This window comes from Budorcas taxicolor, chromosome 11 (assembly GCF_023091745.1).
Source record: "Budorcas taxicolor isolate Tak-1 chromosome 11, Takin1.1, whole genome shotgun sequence".
In the NCBI taxonomy this organism is placed as follows: Eukaryota; Metazoa; Chordata; class Mammalia; order Artiodactyla; family Bovidae; genus Budorcas; species Budorcas taxicolor.
The window spans coordinates 163,030,228-163,054,322 of NC_068920.1; the positions used below are offsets into that span (position 1 = coordinate 163,030,228).

At 59.1% G+C, this 24,095-nt stretch overlaps 1 protein-coding gene across 3 annotated transcripts in view; it reads right to left on the reverse strand.

Moving 5' to 3' along the window:
• Positions 1-23,724, reverse strand: part of SEC16A (SEC16 homolog A, endoplasmic reticulum export factor) — a 29,913-nt gene extending 6,189 nt beyond the window's left edge. For all 3 annotated transcript variants that reach the window (XM_052647452.1, XM_052647451.1, XM_052647449.1), the window contains exons 1-22: positions 23,584-23,724; positions 16,507-20,124; positions 14,799-14,929; positions 12,403-12,500; positions 11,101-11,227; positions 10,491-10,689; positions 10,234-10,408; positions 9,154-9,296; positions 8,298-8,359; positions 8,054-8,192; positions 7,468-7,707; positions 6,514-6,611; positions 6,043-6,124; positions 5,769-5,886; positions 5,528-5,639; positions 5,275-5,380; positions 4,508-4,648; positions 3,602-3,715; positions 3,147-3,339; positions 2,601-2,831; positions 2,129-2,211; positions 1,325-1,456 (exon numbers count right to left, since the gene is read on the reverse strand). In XM_052647452.1, coding sequence (XP_052503412.1) covers positions 1,325-1,456; positions 2,129-2,211; positions 2,601-2,831; positions 3,147-3,339; positions 3,602-3,715; positions 4,508-4,648; positions 5,275-5,380; positions 5,528-5,639; positions 5,769-5,886; positions 6,043-6,124; positions 6,514-6,611; positions 7,468-7,707; positions 8,054-8,192; positions 8,298-8,359; positions 9,154-9,296; positions 10,234-10,408; positions 10,491-10,689; positions 11,101-11,227; positions 12,403-12,500; positions 14,799-14,929; positions 16,507-20,055 — 6,273 coding nt within the window. In that variant the 5' untranslated portion in view covers positions 20,056-20,124; positions 23,584-23,724. The remainder of the gene's footprint in view (positions 1-1,324; positions 1,457-2,128; positions 2,212-2,600; positions 2,832-3,146; positions 3,340-3,601; positions 3,716-4,507; positions 4,649-5,274; positions 5,381-5,527; positions 5,640-5,768; positions 5,887-6,042; positions 6,125-6,513; positions 6,612-7,467; positions 7,708-8,053; positions 8,193-8,297; positions 8,360-9,153; positions 9,297-10,233; positions 10,409-10,490; positions 10,690-11,100; positions 11,228-12,402; positions 12,501-14,798; positions 14,930-16,506; positions 20,125-23,583) is intronic.
• Between the last annotated feature and the right edge of the window lie 371 nt (positions 23,725-24,095).

Genomic DNA, 24,095 nt, shown 5'->3' on the forward strand with positions numbered 1-24,095 from the left:
GCAGCAGCTCCACAGCCCCACCCCCTCAAACCTGCGGCTGACTCCGGGCTGGGGGGGGGGGTCCAGTCACCTGCACGGCTCGCCCACATTTTGAATTAAACTTGTCTTTACTTGCGATACCAGCTGTGGGGGCTTCCCTGGTGGCACAGTGGATAGGAATCTGCCTGCCAACGCGGGGGACGTGGGTTCCATCTCTCATCCGAGAAGATCCCCTGTGCTGTGGAGCAGCTAAACCCGGGAGCCCCGACTACGGAGCCTGCGCCCTAGAGCCCGAAGGCCCAGCTACTGAAGCTGAGCACCCTGAAGCCCGTGCTCCGCAACCAGAGAAGCCGCCGCAGGGAGAAGCCTATCCAGCAAAGAGCAGCCTCCACCTGCTGCATCTAGAGAAAGCCTGTGTGCAGCAACCCAGACCCACAGCAACCGGAAATAAACAATCCAGAAGAGAGACACCAGGCATTCCAGCAGAGTCTGCTGAGCACTAGACTGAGAACCGCGTTCTCCACAAGCCACCACCAAAGGGGAACAGGCCACCCAAGGCCGGAGAAAGCGTTTACAACACGCATCTGACAGAACCTGCATCCACGTGAGAAGGACCACCACCAACCTGAGGACCCCATAAAGGATGGGAGAAGACCTGAGCAGCCCCCCACAGACAAGGACGGGGTGGGGAGACGAGCACTCGGAAGGGCGCCATGTCATTACTCATCAGAGTGTCACTGACCCCAGCACGAGGGCCACCGCCACGAGGGCAGAGAATGCAGCCCCAGGGACGTGGGGCCGGGCTCTTGCCTGCTTGGTGCCGGAAGGCCCACCTGGTAAACCAGCGAGGAGGACTGTCCAGCAGCACACTCTAAAGCCGGACACACAGCTGTCCCATGATGCTGGCGTATACCCTCAAGAAAGAAGCGCATTCACCACAGGACACAGACAAGACTCACGTGGCTGTATTCCTTATAAACGCAAACTAAAAGCAACTAACGTCCGTTCCTGGGGGAAAGGACGACAGAAGCGTGGTGTGCCCACGATGACATGCTGCACAGCGAGGGCCACTCCTGCACGTGAGCTTCAACCTGAGCGGTGGGGGCAGGCCAGTGCTAACACCAGCCTCCGAGCGGCTGCAGGTGCCCTGGACCCGTGGGCCTCGGGGCGGGCAGCATCCCCCACTCTGAGCTGGTGGTTCACACGTGGACACAGACAGACATACACCACACACACTTCACTGCACAGACGCTGCCCTTCCAGAACACGCTGGGCTCCATCTTCACACACACGTGGTCTCCTCGCCTAGGCACCCGTCCCCTGCCCGGCTGGGGCTGTGAGTCACCTTCTTCGGCTCCTTGCTCTCCTTCTTGGTGGCCTGGACAGGTCTCTGCACTTCGGGCGCGGGCGTCAGCGGTGCAGGTGGCTGCAGGGCCTGCGGCGGCGCCTCGGAACCCGGCGAGGTCCTGAAGGAGCCCTGGGGGACACACGGGGGCACCGAGGACGGGGCGGTGTGAGAGGCAGACTGGTTTAGAAAGATGGTCACCCGCAGGTTGAGACAACTGTTTCAATACAGTTAAACTGTCACTTTTATTTTCTCAGGGACAGAATATTTTAAAGGTAAAACACACAAGGAGAGTTTCCCAGGACACCAAAAAGAACTGGCTATCTGTAAGAAGCTTCCAGAACACGGCTACAGAAGCGTTGATCCACCGACTCTCCCACCCTTGCTGCTGAGATCACAGCACACAGACAGGGTGCTGTTTAGGTCAAACGCGTCTGATACAATGACTCTTAACTTCAAGGAAAGCACCACAAGTTTTACAGACCCTAAAAGAGATGCAGGCATCAGAGAATTCTCCATTTCAGAGAGCTTAAAACTGACAAGACAGTTTCATTATAGATGCCCATTTCTCCTCCTTAAAAACCTTCCTTTATACCATTAGTTTTCTCCCTATTAACGTTTACAATAGTTCTTCATATTTTAAGGATTCAAGGTTTCTCTTTATGAAGTTAACTCAAAAAATGACCTCATAAATTTAAGTGCTACTGATCTACTTACAATTTAAGAAAGAAGAGTTCAAGTGCTTACTCACTGGGGTTTACAGAAAACAAACAGCATACAAACAAAAACGAAGTGGGCAAGTACCGTATTAGCAAAGTTCCCACCAAACTCCTCCTCTCCCGGCTCTGAAAGCGAGCTTCTGCCGGGCGTCTCCTGCGGCACCGCCCCTGCCAAGGGAAGCGCGGCTCCAGTGAGCTTGGTGCTGGCGCCCAGGGCAGGTGAGCTCCATGGCCATGCCCGCCGCTGGGGACGCACAGTTCCCCCACATGCCAGGCCTCCCGACGTGGCCTTCAGAAACCCGGACTGTGCTGTTCTAAACGTGTAAAGGTGAAGCTTCCCCTTTAGAGCAAGGTTGTGCAGGTGGACAGACGGCCAGAGGTGGCCCTGTAGGAGGAGGGTCAGCGCGTCCCCTGGGTCACAGGGCTGCTTCCCCCACCCTGGGACACCCACTCCCACCTCCTCCCGGTCGGGATGACTTAGGTTCCTCCCATAGGCACCTCCTTGAAGAGCAAACCCACTCCACTCTGCCCTCAGGAAAGCCTCTCTGCAGACCCACCTGCATCCTGGCTCCTGGCCTCCGGGAACAGGCAGTCCGTCTCCTGGAGAGGTGGCACCCCAGGTCCGGGATACAGGGCCACAGGGTCAGGCCCAGAGGGCTCTTGAAAGCCAGGTACAGCCCCTGGGGGGCCGTGCACAGGCTCTAACTCGACAGGAGCCGGCAGCGGCACAGGGAACATGGGCACCTGCGCGGGGATGGCCGCTGGGCCAGCGGGGAGCGCCAAAGGAGCTGCAGGAGACGGTGCAGAAGGGATGGTCTGAGGCCACGTGCTCGCCGCAGGGACTCCACAGGCACGCCTCGTTTACTGGGAGACGGGAGCCCTCCATCTGAGCATGAAGGCTGAGGCTGCCGGGCATCATGGGGCCTCACTCTGCACGGCTCAGGTTCGAGGCTACAGGAAGCCCCGAGAGCCCAGCGGGTGGCCATCCGGCCCCCGCACAGACCCCTGCCTTCACGCCCCTCCCACCCCGCCCAACCTTCACAGCCCTGGGACGGGACCGGGTCATCGAGGGAGGCGGCACCAGGAGGCGGCCGCGGGCGCACCTGAGGGCAGCTGCCGCACGTCCTGGCTGAAGAGCTTAGTGCTGGGCGCTGGTGGGGCCAGCAGCGGGTTGTCGGCGCCCAGGCCCGCTGGCTGGGTGGGTCCCGGGCCATCACGGGGCCCCACCTCAGGGCTTGGCGAGCTGGGGCAGCGCTGGGGGCAGGCTCCGTCCTGACTCCAGGCCACAGCACCCTCCTGAGGGAGAAGGGCCTCAGGAGTCTCCCCACTGGACGCCGCCCCCCGCCCCCCAACAGAGGTGCCCCGAGCACTAGCGCCGCCCCCCGCCCCTCCACCCCTGACAGAGGTGCCTCGAGCACTGGCACGGACCCCCGCCCCTCCACCCCCGACAGAGGTGCCCCGAGACTGGCGCTGATCCCCGCCCCTCCACCCTCGACAGAGGTGCCCTGAGCACGGGAGCCCTCGGCGTGCGCAGAGGCCCCCTTCACACCCAGCGCACCTCGACCCGTCTCTCCACGAGCTGCAGCTGGACCAGCCAGGCGGGCTCCGCAGACGCCTCCTCCTCCGGCTTCTCCTTCAGCTGAGGGTCAAAGAGGCGCAACTGGGAGGCGACCTGGAAACGTGGAGATATAGGCTCTGTTCCCACAGAAGACGCCCGCCAAACCCGCTGGGGCCTGGACACAAGCCAGACTGCACACGCAGCTTTCCTCCACCAGGGGGACCCGAGTAGCACTCGCTGGACCATCCGTGACTGGGTACGTGTGAGGAGAGGACCTGGGACCGTCCTGGACTGTGCATGCATGAGGAGAGGGCCTGGGATGTCAGCACCCCGTACACGGCCGTAGAGGCCACAACCCCGGACAGATCCTGGGGCCTGAGCCCACCTCCACTGGACTCTACTCGCCGAGGTGCCCCCACCCTAGACGCACTCGCGCTCTGGGGGGCCGTGGGGGGAGCGGACAGCAAGCCTGGCCTCGTGGTAACGGCTGGAGCCGTGAGGCAGAGATGAGGGCTCGGCAGCCCGTTTGTGTGGCTCCTGTGACTCTGAGAGCTTCCCTGGCAAAACTCCTGTCATAAGAGCACGGGTTCAGTGCCACCTCCAGGCAGAGGAACACGCGGACGCCGGGTGCTGGCAGGGCGTCGTGTGCTGTCTCACGGAGCAGGAAGCTGGGGCTGTGGGGCCACAGCCAGGACTCAGCCCAGAGAGGCCCCCGGTGCCAACTGCGAGGCTGGGGTGCCCGGGTACGTGGGCCTCCTGCAAGCGGGCCCTTCTCACGCCAAAGCTCCCAAGGGCCCTGTGCTGAGGTGCTCCCCACCAAGAGTGTGCAGGACTCGTCTCGGTCGGGAGCTTTGAGTGCCGCGTGAGTGTGGCCCCCGAGGGCCCCTGGGCTGGTGGGGGAGTCACCTGCACCAGCTGGCGGAGCAGCACCGGCGAGTGTCTGCGGGGCTGCGCCAGGACACTCCTGGCGATCGCCTCACAGTAGTGGAAGGCCTGCGCGGCCAGCCCCATCTCGGCCAGGCGGCAGCAGTAGATGAACTTGAACACCTGAGACAGACAGACAGACGAGCTCAGCGGTGCTTGAGCTGCCCGGGGCCGCCCCCTGCCCTGGTCCTTCCGTCCTTTCTCTGCACTCTCCACACCCCCCGCCCCGCCTGCTCACAGCAGAGCCAGGCCCCTTCCCCCAGCAAGTTTAGATCAGAGTACACAACTAAGCTTCTGAGAAACTCACACGCCCGGAACACAGCCGTCAGCGTTCCCAGCCACGGAGTGGGCATGGCGCGCCGCCACGCCTGTGCCGTGACGACGGCCTCTGGGGAGCCCACCAGGGTGCTCACCCTGCTCAGCTGGCACCCACATGCCACGCCGTTTCACACACGCACGCGCAGTCCCGTCAGGTACCACCCTCCCCGGAACACTGTCCACAGCTGATAGGAAAGAACTTGGAACCAAACAGTGGAAGCTCTCAGTACTTAAGAATGCTGAGAACCAAACCACAGTCAGAACTCTGAACGTGACAGGCTTCCGTTCCCGAGAGTTACTGGTTAAGACCTCCTCGAGATCTCCAAACCCGTTTCACGCTTTTTGTTTCTCTGAATAAAACCCGTAACAGCTACAGCCTTGTGAACACTGCCCAGGCCCACCCCCAGGAGCGCGCTGGAGTCCGGGCCCACCTGGAAGCTGGGAGGGGAGCAGGCCTGCGCCCCCAGGGACTGCGCGTACTCATAGGCTTCTGTCCTCTGGATCGCTTCGTTGGTCGCGAACTTCGAGAATGGCAAACTGTGGACAGGCATCGTGTCACGCCAGAGCGGGCCCCCGGAAGCCGAAGCGCCAGCACACAAGGCACCACGAGTGCAGCTCCCTCAGCTGCGGGGGCCTTGTCCCTCCTAAGGGACGCGGGCACCACTACGCTGACATGTCCCTTACCTGTGGTTTGACCCAATTAAGACGAGCTTTGTGGTCTTTTTGGTGTACACCCCAAATCCGACCTGGGCCATGAGGTAGCAAAAGTGCGCGGCGTCGAGGAGCCCTTTGGAGGCTGAGGGGAGAGAAAGCAGGCGGGCTCGGGCTCCGGGACAGCACCGCGCTCCCAGGGACACATAGACGCCCCAGACGGAGAGACAGTCTCGGGCTGGAGCACCAAGGCCAGGGGCCCTCCGCGACCTACCCAGGGTGTCGCCCATCGCGGCCACGGCTCGAGACTCCACGTCCACGTTGCTGCTCAGGTTGGACAAGATCATGGCCAGGTGTGGCCGCCAGTCTCCCCACTTCTCATCCCCACAGCACTGAAACCAGAAGCAAGCAGAGAACCCTCAGCCACAGGACACCCAGCTCTGCAGGGCTCGGGCACGCGGGTGTGAGGAGGAAGCAGGCACGGGACGGCAGCGTGGGAGTGGGCTCTGCGCAGAGGCCGAACTGAGGCGCCGTCAGGACCCACTGACCGTGGACGCGGCCGGCATCCGCCCTGACATCAGCTGGTAGACAGTCTGCAGGGGGTCGTTTATCGGAAGGCTGTTGGCGAACCTGAGCGGACGTGAAAAGAGAAAGCTCAGCCAGTTCAGCCAACAAGACACAGAATAAGCCTGGTCTCACCTCCGCCCATCTGGTGACTGGCCTGATGCTTGACCTGGGCCAAACACACACACCAGAGTTTTTGAAAGGCTGCAGTAGAGAGAGACTACAGGATTCACTGAGATTTTATAGAATTAAACTCTGCAGTCGACAGAAACAGTTAAATCCCTTAGCCACACCACCCTAGGAGGAGGGCCCAGGCAACCTGCAGCCAGATGTGGCAGACGGGCCTCCCCAGCTTCCTCCGCCAGGAGCTCGGGCCTGTGGGCTCCCCAGACGGCAGGAGGCCGGGCCCTGGCCTACAGGCACGCCCACAGCTGCGCCACGGCAGGACTCCTCACCTAGTCATGACTCTGGCGTGTGTCCGGCTGTCCATCTTACTGGCGAGTAACAAGGCGTGACCCCACAAGCCGCTCTTCATCGCAGACTCTAAGGCGTCCTGCAAAGCATAGCGAGTGTGTCTCAACCCTGAGAAGGCCAGGGGCCCTGGCGCGTGCGCCGTGGGGAGCGAGCAGAGGGTGCAACTGCAGGTGAAAAACCAAGCGGACGGGAGGCCGCGAGACACGTGCCCCGCTCGGAGGCGCAGAGAAGCTGGGCTCCACGCCTCCCCCCAGTCGCAGCCCCTGCAGGAGGCTGTCGAGGCGCCCTGCTTTGAAAGCATCGGCCCAGGGCACACACACTGTCGGGACCAGGCCAGTGGGGCAGCAGCACTGCTGTCCCCTCCGCTGTGACCGAGGCCTCGAGGCTGCTGACTCCCCAGGCCCAGAATGACCCCTAGCCCTGGGCATCTGCCCGGCACCAGCAGGCCCCCTTCTGCAAATAACCTGGGCCTCAATTCAGAAAACTTCTGACCAAGAGGCAAAAAGGTTTTAATAGAGACAAACAGTAATTACATGAACAGGTTAGGGGATTTCCATCAGCTGTAAGCTGCCCATGTCAAGATCATTTCCTTACTGTACTAAGCGTTCCACTGGGACCCCGGTCTGCACTGCCTGGTGCCCGCACGGAGCCAGCGCAGGGTGTGTCCCCATGGCGCCGCTCCACTCTAGTGCGGAGCCCGCCCGCTCACAGCAGCGATGGTGCGGTCCCCCCAACTGCATCAGGACACGCGGATGTTGTCCTGTGCACGTGTTCACCCCGAGCCACACCACACTCAGCAGGGGCACAGCCCAGGCTCAAGCCTGCTCATCTGCCGAGTGACTCAACACGGAACCAGCAGCTCTGACCACAAGCAGCGCTCAGGATAAGCCACCGTTCGCACCTTCAGAGACGACACGCCAGCGCGGGTCACTCACCTTCTTGCGGCCGTAGAGCAGCAGCTCCCGGAACCGCTCCGTGTCCTTCTCGACGGTGCTGGCGGCCTGACTGTCCGTGAGGAACGAGAGCTGGGCCTCACCGGACTCCTCCTCCTCCACCTGCTCCATGGCCTCGTTGGTGAAATCGATCAGGTTGGCCTCATTCGGCGACTTCCCAGGAAGCCAAACGGTTCGGTGGTCTCGTAACAAGAGCTCTGCAATGTCTGTGCCCACCACGGTCTGCGAGGGCCAGGAGGGAGAGCAGGCTCAACCAAAGACAGACCCTCCGAGGGGGCAAGACCATCCCAGCCTTGGTTAGGGAGGGGCCGTCACACCAACTCGGGCGCAGAGCTGCTCCCCCCTCGCTGGGAGCAACACGGCACACGGCACATGCTGGGCAGGCCAACAACGGGGAGGCCAAACCTCCCTTTACCCCAAACCACGCGCCCTTGCTGGACTCCTGCTTCCTGGGGGACGCCCTGGACGGGAACGCCTGGCCCAGAAATCCTGCCTGACCTTCCTGGTGGCCAAGGACCCCTGGACTAGAGCCGACGAGAAGGGATGCTCTAGGAGGGGAGACACGCACCCCGTTCTGCCTGCACAGCAGGACGATAAAGCTCCAGAGGAGACTCGCAGACTCTTTGTCTATTAAGTTTTCATTCTGCAAACACTTTGTAGCCTTGTTCTGTGCAAAATTAATAACATCCACTTTATGGGTGTCATCTCTGCAAAAAGAACACACACTCGGTGAACAGCAGCCGCTGCGCCTGCCAGGCTGTGCTCAGCACGGCCAGCGGACGGGCGCCGAGAACGCTTCTGTGGGCACGTACTTGCCGAGAGGTCCTGGGAAGGCCCGCATCTCCTCCTGCTCCGGAGTGTGCTGCAGCAAGGTCTAGGCAGGGACAGGAGAGGGATGGGGAGAGCGGTTCATGGGGGCGGCACAGCACCGCCCGGCCCAGCCCATGTCTGCTGGCCACATTGGCAGACAGAGCTACGGACACCGTCCTGGGGACGGGCTGTCCCCCCATGGGGGCAGCACCTCTATCACTGAGCGTGGGCAAGCCAGCTCTACGGCAGTGACTTCCAAACTTTACTTAAGCAGTGAGACCCCTTCCTCCTGCCCAGACTCTTGACGCAGGGCCTGGATACACATGATGGAAGAGGCCTGCCAGGCTGGAGTGCCCCACACTAGCCCCCGAGGTCATGAAGCACCTCTGCCCACTCTCCAGATCACCGGTAAAACGAGCTTTTATAGAGCCTTCCCTTCAAAATCAGAAAATCAAACAACAACAAAAAATGAACACAAGATAATACCAAGTCTAACACAAAAGTGAAAAAGTGAAGTCGCTCAGTCGTGCCCGACTCTGTGCGACCCCGTGGGCTGTAGCCCACCAGGTTCCTCCGTCCATGGGATTCTCCAGGCAAGAATACTGGAGTGGGCTGCCGTTTCCTTCTCCAGGGGATCTTCCCGACCCAGGGAATGAACCACAAAACCCCCCAAAATTCTTACTAACAAAATACTGACTTCTGGGAGGAAACATAGACGACAGAACAGAACCAGAATACCATCTCCTAAGATGGCCTTTTCAGGCAGCGACACGAAAGGTGAAGATGACAGGCTGTAAAGCAGGTTTTCGGGGTGGGGGGCGCTGAATGATGACACGGAACCACTCCCCACGGAATTACCTCCATGCTGTGAATTTCAACCAGTGCAGGCTGTCCTTCTGAAGGCAGGTTTGGAATCACTTTGATGAGCTGGCCCCCAGGACCAAACCTGGCACAGACGTGAGGCACCGAGAACTTCTCGGGAGAAGAGGGTCTCGACGGAGCTACACGGGGATCAAGAGAGCGAGCCACCAGCTTGCCACTGCTTAACGCTTCCCAACTAGGTCAACGGCTCGGACTTTTAAGGCACTCAGACAGCCGGAACCACAGACTATCCAGATAACTGACTTTCAACTATTAAATATCCCATTTAAAAGGAGAACTTATGTGTGGGTCACACAAATCATTAAAAACGAGGAGTTTCTCCTCTAAAATGAAAAGGTTCCTTTAAAAGCCATCAGGACGCACTGTGTTGTTAAAACAGAAGCCTGCTCAGGTGGCCCCCACGCGCTCCTCACAGCTGCGACCTTAGAGCAGCATCGGTGCAGCGAGGCAACGACCGAGAGTGGGACACCGCAGGCAAGCAGGGAGGGAGTCCTCCAAGCACAGAACATTCAAGAAAGTCCACCAGTTACCTCTTACACTGTTTGTTCTCAAACTTCACATACTTGTACAGTTTCCCAAGAAACAGCACGTGATCAAGTATCTCAAAGGAGCACTGAGGCGCAGCGCGTGCGATAAGGAAATGGTCAGGAGCTTTTCAAGGAGAACTAGGCTTCCTCTAAGAGCCACGCACACGTGCGGCCAGCCTTGGTGGGGGTATTGGGGGGGTGCTGTCCCTCCACGTGGGGAGCTGAACTGGGCAGGAAGCCTGAAGGCAGCGCTGCGCTGAAGTGGATGTCACGGACAGGCCAGCAGCTCCCAGGCCTGTGGACCAAACTGCAGCCCCAGGGACGCAAGCGGCATAGCGTGGCGAGAGTCGCCCCTCAGGACGGGCGCGCTGGGCACAGCGCCCTTGCATGGCAGGGAAGCCCAGGCCTGAGCATCACCAGTTTCCCCGGGTCGTAACTCAGCCCCTCTCTCACCGCGGGCACAAACACTGATCCCAGGAGCTCCTGGGCCCCTCTGTGCCGTGTGCACCCGGGGCCTCGCCACACACACCTTGCTCCACGGAGGGCCAGCTGGCCTCGGTGGGGTAGCCGTACTCTGGGAAGCCTGGCGCGCCGTGGAAGTCGCTCCCGTAGGGGCCGTAGGCGTAATCGCCATGGAAGGAGCCCGGCGGCGGGGGCACCTCGTAGGACCCGGAGGGCACGTTGTGACTCCGGTACACCTGACTCTTTGGGAGCACAAAGCGGACAGGTGAAGCCCCTTCGCTGCCCCCGTGACCCAAGGTGGCCCTGAAGCCCGCCCCCGCCTACCTGTTGGGAGTGGGCGCTGAAGCTGCTGCGGCGGCTCTGCAGGCTGGGCGCACTGCGCAGGCTCCGTGCAGAGTGCTCGCTGTGCTCGCTGCGCCGGTCTGCCTCCTCCCCGTAAGGGTCCCGGGGTGGCTCGGGCTCATCGTCAAAGCTCCCGGTGAAGCGGGGGTCGTACCTGTAGCGGTCGTCGTATTTCTCGGGCCTGGAGGAGGCGGCAGGCAGAGGCAAGGCTCCTATGTTGCACACGGCTGAGGCGCCCAGGGTCTTGACCCCAGGAATGACACTCGCCAGAGCCCACACTGTAGCGGGGTCACCGCACCCAAGGCCAAGTTCAGGCCCTGCCTGAGACCAAGAGACACAGGCTGGGGGTCCATTCCAAGGCAGTCACACCTCTCATGGACCCGCGAAGAGGCTGAACTGACTCCCGGCGCTGTTCTAAGGTCAGTTCCCCTCCAAAAACCCGAAGAAAGAACCTCCAGTTCACCCTCCTCTGACAGCGGCGGGTGCCTGGGAGCCAGACGCGACCGCAGCTCTCGAGCGGACGGCAGGATCCGAGAGCAAAGGCCCGGCTGACTCACGGCCCACCCTCCGTGTTGGAGTCTGTTCTGCCCACCTGTCACCACAGGCATAGCTCTCCTTCCTGCACGAGTCGTACTCCGCATCGTACCAGTACCTCCGGTCGTAGGAACGGGGATCCCTGAACCGAGAGCTGTAGTAGAGCCGATCCCAGCGACCTGGGTCTACAATGAGAGATCCCCAGGTTAGTACAATGTGAAAAAGACATTCCCCTGGCTGCCACTGGAGAAAACAGGCCATCCCAGGACTGAAGGATGCTCCTAGCCTCCGAGAGGAACCAAACTCTCCACCCGAAAAGCAGCACGACCCTGGGGATCATGAACTTGAGGCACGAGAGGATCCGGTGTGTCTTCCTCAAAGCCCACTGGCTAAACTCAACACGTGATTAAAAAAGGTCATTCATCTCTCTTCTCTAATGTGGTCCAAAGAGCTTTAAGAAATACTCTCAAGGGATAGACAAGGCCCTATTGCACAGTACATGGAACTGTATCCGATCTGAAGCAAACCCCAATGGGAAATACTTAAAAAGAACCAACAGATGTATATAACTAAGCCGCTTTGGGTACAGTAGGCATCAGGCACAACACTGAATCAACTATATCTCAATTGAAAATCTAAAAATACTCTCAAACTGAAAGATTATTTTCCCAAAATCAACGTCATAAACAATCCAGACATACCGTTTTGGGCAAGCACGTGCAGAATTATGCGTAAAGCAGTGCAAATACAAAGTGGAGGTGGAGCCCCAGAAGATGGGGAAGTAGGTGGCAGTGCTGGGCTGTCGGCTGCAGGTCGGGACCCTGCTTCTGGCCATGGCTAGGCAGGGGGCCCAGAAGGGCTGCTCAGGGGATGCTCGCCAAGACGCACACCCCGCCTGACGGCGGCGGCGCCTGAAGGGGAGGGGCACAGGCCGCCTGTGGCTGCTCTGTCCGACCCAAGGGCTCCTGTCAAACGCAGCCCCCGGGCACATCACATATGACTGGTGCAGGGAGCAGCTGGCCCCTCATTTTATTTCAGTCGATTTTAACAGCCATGTAAGGACAAGCCACATACTCTAGTACCACCAAGAATTATACTTTGCTAAAAAGGCAAAGAAATCTATCAACGTGATAAAAATACACTACTATGACTTGAGTGATAGTTATCAATGAACAGTAGCAATATAATTATTTCTAGATGCAAATTACTTTCGGCTACTTTGGCTATTAGATAAAATCACACGACTGATAAAAAGGAAAAGTTTCCTGAGAAAGTCCACCATGCCGCCACCTGTGCCTGGCTGCACCAAGGTCTGAACGCGCGTCTGCTGCAGTAAGCCTGTGACAGTTTCTGAACGCACCTCTGTAATCGTACTGGCTGGAATAGCAACCTGCATAGTAATCACTCTGACTGCTCCATCCGCTTTTGGAATTATAGTAACCTTCGGGATACGCTTGCCTGAAAAACACACACACACACGCAGGACTGTTAAAAAACAAGAGGCACTGCTTCTTAACGTGTGACTAGATTCCAGCCCACACCCAGAGCCACAGGCACTCATCACGGCACCTTGGCTGTGGGAAAACTCCCATCAGGAGACCCGAGCCAGTGACGACAGTGAGATTACAGGACTCCCTACCACAGAGCGAACTGACATCTATCTGTTGGAGCAGCTCAGGAAGTGCCGTTCAGCAAAAGAGAGCCGACGCTTTCCCGTGCGCTCAAGAGTCCATCCCGTCGACGCCAACGCTGAAGCAGGCTCTCCCGGTTCTGGGATCATGCTCAGCAGAAATGAAAAGCACTGAGCTGCGGAAACCAAGCTAGCGACGATTGTGACACCCTCCCCCCGGCTGTGACTGTGTGCCCCCCAAAGGGGAGGAGGCCCGCACCCGTTCCAGCTCAGGGCCCAGCGCTGCTGCCGCTTACTGCAGGACGGGCGGGCCCGGGCCCGCCGGGTCAGGAAGACCCTTGGAAGGACTCAACAGCACTTCTGTTTTTAAACTGTGACTGCAAACCCCTGGAAATGGCTCACTCCGGGGTGCAGCTGCCCTTGAAGAACGTCCCCCTCCCCCCACCGCAGGAACAGCACCCGCTGACTGGGGGTCCTGGGGCAGCACTCGGGCGCCGCCGGCCCCAACACGGGGGTCCAGAGATGCGCCCTGAGCGGGATGGGGCGGGGCACGGCCACCGTGCTGCTCGCCCAGCCCTGTCGCCCAGCAGCAAGGACTCCACATGGACACCCAGGGCACTCTCTTCCCTCCAGCAGCTCCCCCAGGTCATGACCACCCAGCATGAGCACGACACAGGGATGCTCAACACGTGCACACAGGCCTGCATGCGTGTCTGCACACGTGCACACACGGGGAGGAGGGCGTGGTGAGGATGCAAAGGGGACCTGGACACCACAGGCCGGGCCTCAAACCCCTGCCAGGCAGCCAGGCCTGCCTCTGCTCAGTCACCGCAACAGCCCACAGCTCTCACGGGCCCCTCGCGCTAACCCGAAGGCTGGAGAGGAGACAAGGAGGGGCGAGGCGTGCCCTGCTCTGTCCTCCCTCGCCTCTCAGGGCTTCCAGAAAACACCTGCCTGCTGCGCTCCCAGATCAGAGCGCCCACTGTGACGCCAGCCTCACCTCCCAGGGGACAGATGGGCACAGTCTCCCACTGAGCGCCCAGAGCTCAGGGGTCTGAAGCTGAGCGCGTCCCTCCCCAAGGACATGGGTCCACCCGGACCAGCCCAGCTCGCTCTCCAGAGGAGCGACCAAGGCCTTGAAGCAGCAGGAGCAGCTGTAAGCCTGTGAGGCAGTCGGGGACACGGCCTTCCCCCACGCCACTCTCTCCCCATCACAAGCCGAAGGAGCCTCACAGTCTTGCAGAAACCTGGCCCTGCAAGACGAGGTGCCAGGGTGTGGGAGGCACCACGGCAGGCAGCAAGGCTGGACCCTAATCCACGGACGCCTCTGAGGGTGCCAGGGTGCAGGAGGCACCATGGCAGGTGGCGAGGCTGGACCCTAACCCACGGACGCCTCTGAGGGTGCCAGGGTGCGGGAGGCACCACGGCAGGTGGCGAGGCTGAAGGCCAACCCACGGACACCTCTGACGGTGCCAGGGTGCGGGAGGCACCGCGGCAGGCAGCAAGGCTGGACCTTAACCCACGGACGCCTCTGAGGGTGCCAGGGTGCGGGAGGCACCACAGGAGGTGGCGAGGCTGGACCCTAACCCACGGACGCCCCTGAGTGGGAGGACCGTAACCTGCTTAAATTTTTATTCAGCTGAAGGCGCGACGCCGAGGATCTTTCGAAATGCCTCATCTGTAACTGCAAAACTGAGAAGCACTCAGTCAGGCAGAGAAGCGAAAAGAGAGCTCGCTGGGGGCCTCCCGACCCAGGAGGCAGTGCCAGGCAGACAGCCCAGGCTTGCGGCTGCTGCCGCCAACAGACCACTCCATGTCGCAGCCTGAGCGTGCCTGGCCTGGGCGCCTGGAACCAGTGTGGGGAAGAACCTCCACAGGTTAAAAGCTGCCATGTGACCACAAGCAAGAGGACCACTGCCCAGGCTGGGAGGAGCCCTGCTCGAGGGTGGCCCCACCCAGGGTCTGGCTTGACCAAGTCCAGCTGCCGACATGCCTGTGGCCGTGCATCCTATGATCTGTCCGCACCCACGCAACTCAAACCCACATTCAACAAGCTTGTATGATTCTCCAAAAACATGCTCTCTTCCAAACCACTAAGCTACCACCGCAACACAAACGTGAATCACCTGGCGGCCGGGCGGTCAGAGCAGTGACTGGCCCGGGAGCTGGGCCGCTCGGGCTCGGGGTAGCGGCAGGGATCCATGTAGGCAGCGCTGTCACAGGGCCTGTACCTGGGGTCATAGAGGCCATAGATGTCCTGTTGGAAGGAGGACATGGTCACTAGATGCCAAGAGCCACCTGCGCAAGCACCTCGCATGGCCCTCACGGCCCCGGTGAGGCTCTGCAGAGGGCCTGGCCTGGCTCAGGAGACGGCTGTACGGCAGCGGGCCATGCCCAGGTGAGCCTCAAGGGCTCTCTTCTGCTTCCTGAGGTCTCACCTGAGTAGGTGTTGGGAGCCCACAACCTGGGGTCCCATCTCGGGCACCAATTCAAGCAAGCAAAACAATCTGGGTCCCCTGGGATTGGGTCCTGGGGCACAGACAACCCCAAAAAGAGGACCACGCTCTAGCCTCACGAGGCTTTCAGCCCCTTCCAGATGTAGCAGCCCTGTGGCCCTACGGCCATGCTGGAACCTGACGCAGAGACGGGTGATCCGGGCACGAGCCAGACCTGTCCTTCCTGTCTCAGGGCCTGATTCTGTCAAGAGCTGGTAGAGAATGAGACAGCACGCAGCGTGGACTTACCCTTGACCCCCGCTGGGGCCTGGGCCCCCCCCCACAGCAGTGCCGGGAGCTGGCTGGGACTCGGGCCCCTCCACACTTTGCCGGCCCACCCGGGGCTCCTGCAGAGGATGGTCCTTCCATGGAAATAAGTCTCTGGGGCTCCTCCTGGCTCTCAGATTCCCAGGTCTCGGGGTTAGGCGTGTAACTCATTCCCATGCGTACGGAGATTCTTGAAGGCCCTCAGGCCGCCCCACCCCCAGGCGGCCCCCAGCCCACCACAGCTCTGCTCCCTCAGCTGCTTCTGACTTTGGGGCCTCCAGTGTGGGGTCCACACCCACGTCAGGCAAGGGGCTCCAAACTCCCGGTCCACAATCCTTCTGCCTCTGCAGACTGTGGCAATGCTGGGCCAGGACATGAGATGGTAACAAGCAGACCATCAAAGGTGTGTCCACGTGGATCACGCTAAAGCAGGATTAAACGGAACCTAAACAGCACTCGTGGGCCTGGCTCACCGCAAAGAGAGGTGAGAAAAGATCCCCTGCGCAGCACAGCGGCCCCCTCTGCCACGACCAGGTCCTGAAGTGTGCACAGCGCCACTGCTCTTAACTGTTCCACCCGCGCTACATCCCAAACCGAATTTCTTACCCTAAACAATTTTATCCTAAAGGAGGGCTTTAAAAGACTAAAGTTTTCCTGTTGCTTCTCATGTAAGTTTTTGATGTTAAAACCAGAAAGAAGCTTCAAGAAGCTATTCCAGTTTCCCAAAATGTGCCACCCAGAACTCAGGCTCTGCGGCAAGCCAGTGGGCGGGACAGGAAGTGAGGGCCCTTTCTCACGTAAGCTGGAGCATGCTGTGCTACAGCAAAATGAAGCAGTGCTTCTCCCCAACTAAAACATGTCCGTGTGCAGCACGGCCCTCCAGGAGAAGGGCTGTGGTCCGCAGAATGAGCTGCGATAGGGAACACCCTTCTCAGGAAGCTCGTGAAGAGGCGTGTGCCAGCAGGGGGACCATGGGTCCCCTCAGGACTGACCACAGAACCCTGCCCCGGAGCAGGACACGAGAAAGAGGTCTCTGGTCAGAGCGCTCAGCTGTGCACGAGCGTGGCCCTACCTGGTAATAGTGGGGGGCTGGGCCAGGGTCCGGCGGGTATGCGGAGTACGGGTACGGGGGCTGGTAGCCGTCATACAGAGGCCTGTAGTAGAAGTAGGAAGCCAGGTCGGGAGGCGGGGGCTGCAGCCACTGCTGGTCGGGCCGTGGGGCCGCCTGGCCCGAGCTGGTGGACACAACAGAGGCGCTGGAGGACCGAGGCGGCCGGGGCAGCAGCTGCTGACCCGCGTCAGCAGGAGCTGGGCTTGTGGGCCAGGCCGGGTCTGTAGGCTGTGCTTGCACCGGGGGACTCCCCGGGTTTGACGGCTCCGGAAGCACTGCTCTGGGCCCCTGTGGAGCAGGCAGTGGGAGTGCCAGCTCCTGCTGGGCTCTCTCTGCACCAGGCTGGTCATGAGCCTCTTTCATCACCTGCTGATAGAAACGGTCCGGGGTGTTCGCCCCAGGCCCAGGCGGCCGACGACTGGCAGCGGGCTGCTGAACAGAGGCTGGGCCATCCACGTGGGCCAGGCTGTACACTCCTGCAGGATTTTCCAAAGTCCTACCAAACATGAAGTCCAGGGCTCCCGAAGCTCCGTCCCGCCTGCCACAGAGGCCTGGCTTGCTGTTGTCAGGCAGGGAGGTGCTGCTTGCAGGCGGCACTAACACCAGGCCTGCACCCCCCGCAGGACTGGGCACCTCCTCAGGAGGCACACTCTCTGCGTTGTGGACCTTCTGACCTTCTGGAAGCAAGGCATTTGGATGAGAGTGCGGTTGAACCAGCAAATTAGCAGCTTGATTAGAAACCATGTCACAGGTACCAGAAACTTGTGGAAAAGGACTCTGAGCCAGATGGTTAGGCAGAGGCGAGCAGATGAGAGCGCTAGCTGGCATCCCAGACAAAGGCACATTCTCTCCAGTATCACCCCCGGCAGCCCGGCCGCTGACTATGGGCTTATCTCCCACCAAAGAGTCTCTCCAGGATGGAGCCTTCTCGTTAGGATTTGGTAAGGACAGAGAAACGTTAACAGGCTGAGCCAGACTATAGCTTTGATCGGGCTGGGCGATCAAGATGGGCTGATTCTGCAAAGACTCAGCGGGTGGGGAGGACAGCAGGCTGGCATAGCTGGGGCCAGCCTGTGGCGGGAGGGCCTCCTCTTCGCCAAGCTGTGGAGGGTTCTCCAGGTTCTCAGAAGCGCCAAGGCCATCCCCACTCTGACCGCCAGAGCCCACCTGCCGTGCTGCCCCCTCGTCTGGGGGCTGGATCACTTCGGACGGCTGAGGTTTCACTGGCACGTGAAGCGCGGGAGCCGCTGGGGCCAGAAGGACATTGCCCCCAAAATCTGGGAGCTCGTTCTGTGCCCACAGGGTCGTTGCGGGGCTCTCACACTTCACAGGCCCCTGCACCCTGGTCGAGGGCCTCTTCTCAGGTGTTGGCAGCACCGTTTCCAAGGGTGGCCCCGTGGCCTGCAGAAGCCCACGTCCGGCCTCCAGGGGGGTGGCGAGAGGTGGCACACAGCGCTGCGGTGGGAAGAGGGTCTCCATGTTGTCGGGGGGCTGCTCCAGGTTGCCAGGGGCGGCATCAGGCGTGGCAGCGGCGGCCCTGTGCTGCTGGCGGGCACTAGGCCCCCTCACCTCTCCCACCACATTGGCGCGATCTGCCTCAACGGGCTTTACTCCAACCAAGTGTGATTTCACGGGTTCAAAAGAACTGTTTGCACTCGTCTGAAATACCCCCGTAGGTTTTGGGGGGCTTGGGGTCGAGGGCTGGGACAGGCTGCCGAGGTAGTTCTGGCTGCTGGTCTCGTCTGTCTCGCCGCCGACAGGAGAAGAATCGATCTGCTTAAAAAACCTCCCTGGAGACTCATCCTCAGGTCTTCCCACTTCCTGTTGAATGAAGGTACCCGAGTCGCGGAGCCTGGCACCTGGAAGGCCCCGGTGGCTCTTGCCGCTATAACCGGACGACACGCTGTCAGACCGTGCAGGGCGCGCTGTCATATCCAGGGCCTCGAGATTCGGGCCCCCGCCTCCCACAGGGCCCACCGCACCGAGCCTGGGGCCAGCTGGGCCAGGAAGGGGCCCGCACCTGAGCGGATCGCCTGGGGAGGAAGGATCCATGCTGAGGGGCTCGCTCGGCAGAACTTCCTGGTTCTGAACGAACTCCAGGTTCTCAACATTCTCGTACTGAGCCCCTGCACGGGCCGTGTCCGCCCACACATCCACGGTGGCCACCTTAGAGGCTGCTTTCTCGTGAGGGCTACCTGCAGACTGAGGGAAGTAAGGCTGTGGCTCTCCCCCCAGCTGCGTGGGCTCACTGCTGGAGCCTCTGGGAAAGGCCTGGTGAGCGCCTCCTGCGCCCACATGTGCGGGAAGCTGGCTGAGGCAGATACCGTCCACATCGGCCTGCCCGGCAGAGCCCGCTGTTTCCAACGAGAGGTTCTCTTCGTTCTCTGTCTCTCCTCCTTTGAAAAACATTGCGAGTGCGCCCGAGCCCGCCTCCAGTGGGGTCCAGGCGCCCCCGGCCCCCGGCGAGCAGCGCGAGTGGCCTTCCAGGCCGTTTCCCTGAGCGAGCGGGCTAACGGCAGCCAGGCCCGACAGCTGCTCTCTGTTCACTCCAGGACTCGACCTGAGCTCCTGGTTTGCCCGAGCATTTCCAACTTTGGAATTTTGCCTGAACGCGCTCTCTGGATCAAAGCTATTTGCTGAGTGGTCTCCACTGGGCAGGCAGACGGCCTCGTTTCTTCCGTCACTGGCCGAGGGTCCTGGTAAGGATGCCGGGGGGCCGAGCTGCTCGTGGCCAGGATGCTGATGCAGGCTGGACAGAGGGGGAAAGTGGGTGACACTGGAGGCATGGGGCCCTGGGATCTGCGGGGGTCCCTCTGGGCCAGGCCAGTACTGCTGACCCGGGGCCCGTGGGCCTCCCTGCCCCGGCCCCCACTGCCCAGGCACTTGCTGGCAGGGCTGAGGGGGGAGCGGGAGTGCTGCTGGGGGTGCGGCGCTGTCGGGGGGGCTCGGCCGGCTCAGGGGTCTGTCAGGCCGAGGCACGTGCCCCTGCAGAAGGCCCCCGCGAGAGCCACTGGACCCCACTGCTGGAATGTACTGCGGAGGGTACGGCGGGTTCGGGAGCTCAGGCTCTGGGCCGGGAGCCTTGGCACTCCTGTTCGTCTCGGGCCCATGTGAGGCCGAGGGCATCGGCGCCCCAGGAAATGGGCTGGCGTCTGCCCTGGGCTGCACCGGAGGCCCTGGCAGAGGTTCGCAGGGCCCTTGGGAGCTGTCCCCAGTGTTTGTGTGAGGCACGGGCAGACCAGCACGCTGCAGGGATGATGGCGGGGGTGGGCCTTGCAAAATGGGCGGGCTGCTTTTAGACGAACTGCCCAGCGATGTACTCTGGAGAGCCTGTCGACTGAAAGCAAAAGGATCTGTCACTGGCTGCAGTGGGCAGGTTATCGGGGCCATCGGAGTGTGACTGCCAGCCTGTCTCCTGTAAGGGCTGTTAGACCAGAACATGGTCTGAGGACTCCCGGACGGAGGCGGCCCGACCACGCCAGAAGGGACGGCCTGGGGCGGCGGCTGCATGACTGAGCTCTTGCACAATGAGATGCTGCTTGCAGAAAGAAGCAGGAGGGAGGCTTTCCTTAATTTGAACTGAAAAAGAAAAAGAGGAAAAAAAAGTTAGCATAAAATCCATTTATTCATAGTCCTGGCTACAATCAGGAAAATTGAGAAAGATGAAAAAAACGGGAAAACAGTTTTGCATCTTGTAAGTCCTGAGGGATACACCCACCCCTCGCCCACCCCTGAGAGGACTGCTATCCTGGGAGCAACAACACCGGCCTGGATGCCAAGGCTGGCCGTGCTGGGGCCGGCCAAGTGACTTCAGACAAGTCACTGCCCTTCTGTGAAATTCAGTTACGTCACCGAGCTACATACCCATGTGGAATGCCCACTGCCTTCACAATGCCCTCAGCAAGCTGGCAGGGACCAAGCAGAACCCAACACGGGGCACCAGGTACACAGTGCCTCCACATTTTCTGACAAATTATCACTAAGTCCGGAAAGAGCCGCCTCCTCTCTAAGATCACATATCGTACTTTTCACATAGATTAATTTTATACTTGGAAAGGAAAACCAAAGTTAAAAGCCTGCTTCTCCATTTTAACTGAAAAGCGTTATAAAGCACAGAGTCACGTAAGCTGCAAAATAACAACTATCTGAATTACATGTGCCTAAAATGCCTTTTATCCCAGCCTGTAAAATGTCTCCTTTTCCACACTGTGACGGGTTGCACACCATCAGCAAAACAAGCTGCGTCTGATGACTGGAGTTGTAACAACTATGCCTGGAATGAAAATCCCAAGTAACCATAAATCAGTGCTAAAACTGAAGTTCATTCAAAACTTGTCAGTAATAAGCAGACGGCCCTCAAGCCCTTTGTGGAAAACAAAGGAGCAGAAATCCTCTTTACAGTGTCTTTTGTGGTTGTCTGTTTTTTAATAAAACATACTACGTATAATCTTGAACAGTTATTCTGCACTTTTAAGACAAAATCCAAGTACCGTCTCTTTACAAATTCCTTTTCTGTGTGTCAGCCCTCCTCCCCAGCGACACCCTCACAAATGGATTAAGGGGAGCCCATCACAGAAAAAAGCCGATACCAAAGGGAGAAATGACAGAAGGACTCTGCAGTGTAATCTACATGTTTCTGCAAGTGTACAACGTTTCTGTCCTTGGACAAAAGAAATTCTGGCAAAAGGAAAAGTGAATGAATGCACATTAAATCCAGTCATTTACTAACAAAAGCTGTCCGCTGCAACTACTGCTCAGACAGGGCCTTCTCCCGGGCCAACAGGGAGTCCTTTCCAATAGACAAGCACTTTGACACTCACTTAGATTTCATGGAATTAAATATACGAAGAACTGCACCAGGGACTTCCTTTGGTTCTGTCATTTTAAAACTAAGAACACTTGCAGCTCAGCTTTACATGGACCCAGGGGAGAAGAGCAGAGCCTCTTCCTCTTACACGTGAAAGGGAGGCACCCGAGACCTCTTACAAAGACATGGCATCCTCCTTGGAAGGCTTCAACAGGAAACCCTCAATCACACTAAACAGCATATATTAAAAAATAAGATACAGAGCATAGGCCCACAGGATTAATTCCTCAAGTGTCACCGTGAGAAAAGGACTGGGCACCAGCTGAATGGCCCAGCCACACCGCTGCTCCGTGGGTGACCCGATTCCTTCATCTATAAAGCAAGAGAACTGAAATGATGGTTTCAAAGTTCCTTCTGGGTTTAATCTTATGAAATTCTATTCACAGTGGATTCTGGGAGGCCCTAATCCCTACGGCTGTTTACGAGCGAAATCTTATCTGAATCTAAATTTCACAAAACATTTATACTCATTTATTTTCCTTGCAGAAACTTTCTTAGCATTATTTTCTCAATTCCTAACGATCGCTTCATAAGCAGACACTATCACTTCCCTCCAAAGTGGCTTCCCCTTCTCCCCCTGACCACTAAGAGCTTTCCAACAATAAACTGTTTCATTTGGAACAATCTTCTGCCTTGAACATTATTCTTTTCATCTTTTTCTCTATTCATCAGCAGAAAAACAATGCAAGCACATATCGTTTATTTCAACTATAGGGACTTTCATTCTGTCCAGTAAGTCATTCTGTAGCCTCAGGTCATCTAACTTTAAAAATGGCAGACTGCTTCAAAGAAACCAGCTGATCTTCCTAAAGATACATTATTCATAACTGTAGCTCTTCAATTAAGCTGCCTTGGATCTACCTGAAATAAGCACAACCTGTTTCAATATAAATTCCTGGCTACTGAACTGAGATAATGAAAGCACACATCTCTCCTGCTAGGGCAGCCGCCTCAAGCACGGGCATGAAAACCAACCGGAGCTCCAAGAAGTACTGGGGAGTCCAGGCTCTGCCCTTGAGGCGACTGCCACACGACATATCCATCAGACTATGGCATACCGGGCACAAGGACAGCACAGACCCCAATGCTGCTGAGTACAGAATCAAACATTGAAATGCTAGGGAAAAGGAAGGGGGTTTCTCAACACTGCCCAAAGCAACAAAGAGCCAAAAGGACACTCTGACGTTAAGTCAAGATGCTTACAGAGGCTGGAGGGAACTGTGTTAAAATTTACACGCTACCCTAAAGAAAACTTTTGAGACTTAAACTGCAGTAACTTGCTGTTAAGGCATTATGAGTCACAAAGAACAAGAAAGAAAAGACTTTTTGCCTCCTGCTGGATCTCTATAAGACAAGAGCACCTGGAACCCTAAGAAAGAGCACTGCAGTGGGGCGGGGAAGGTGGGAAGAAGGGCAGTGCAGACACTTGAACAAGTGTCACCCTAGGAACAACTGTTTGTGACTTAAGTTTGCTTCTTAACCATTTCCGGGGACGGGAAACACCTTTCTAGTTAACCTCTACATCGAACAAAATCTTAATAAGCAACCCAACCACCAAGCCACTTAAAACTTTACATAAAACAGCAAAACTGATTTTAGGTGGCTGTCTCAGGTCCAAGACGCTCTACAATAATACTTTCATCACAGAAAGGGCAGGTTGGTGGACACACTCCTCTGCCCCTTGATATAAAACACAGCGCCTGACCTCGGTTGCAACATCTTGGTGACCTCCCCACGAGATTACCAATAGACTCAACAAGGCTGTAGTTTCTCGGTTCAAATGTCAATGTACCTCAACCGCCGGCACGGCTCAGCAGAAACCACACCGCGGACCCTTCGAAGCAAAGGGCACGCTAAACTGTGAAAGGAATTCCCGAGATGTTTCTACTCTCTAAAGAGTTGCAGGTCTGGCTTTTCCTCCAGCCTTTCCAACATAACCCCACACCGAGACCACAACGGCCAGGGTTCACACAACTGACCCGACAGCCTGTGCAGGTGTGGGGCCACGTCAGCACTCATGGTGGTCGCCTGGCCTGCTCGGCCCGCAGGCTCCCGCCCGAACCTCCCGGCGCCTCCGCCCGAGGTCCCCGGCGGCTCCCCGGCGACGCTCCCGTTCGCTTCGAGCTGGGCCCGGTCCAGTCGCCTCCCTCCGCCCCAACCCCGACCCTCACCGGCGCGCTGCAAGGAAGCCGAGGCCCCCGCCGGCTCCTGCCCGTTCGCTCCGCGACCCCCGGCTCCGGCTCCTCAAGAGCCGCGCGAAGACGGCTCGGCGGTTGCGACAAACGCCGACACAGCAGCAGCGGCAGCCATCTTGGCACATCCGGCTCCGGGGGCCGCGGCCTCCGCTCCGCCGACGTGTCCGACAGAGACGTCAGCGCGCGCCACGCCCCTCGCAGGGGCCCTCGGGACGCCCCGCCCCTGCCGCATCCAGTCCCGCCCCATCCCCATGGCCCCGCCCCCAGCCCCGCCCCTGTCCTCCACGGCCCACCCCTGGGCCCCGCCCCTTCCCCTGCCGCATCCAGTCCCGCCCCATTCTCGTGGTCCCGCCCCCTCATCCCCGCCCCCCGCTCTCCACCGCCCATCCCCGGGGCCCCGCCCCTCGCCCACTTGCCCTGTCCCGCGCGCGAGCACCGCTCTGGGACGTCGCACGGGTTATGCTGGCTCTTTCTTCCGGCCTCTTCTG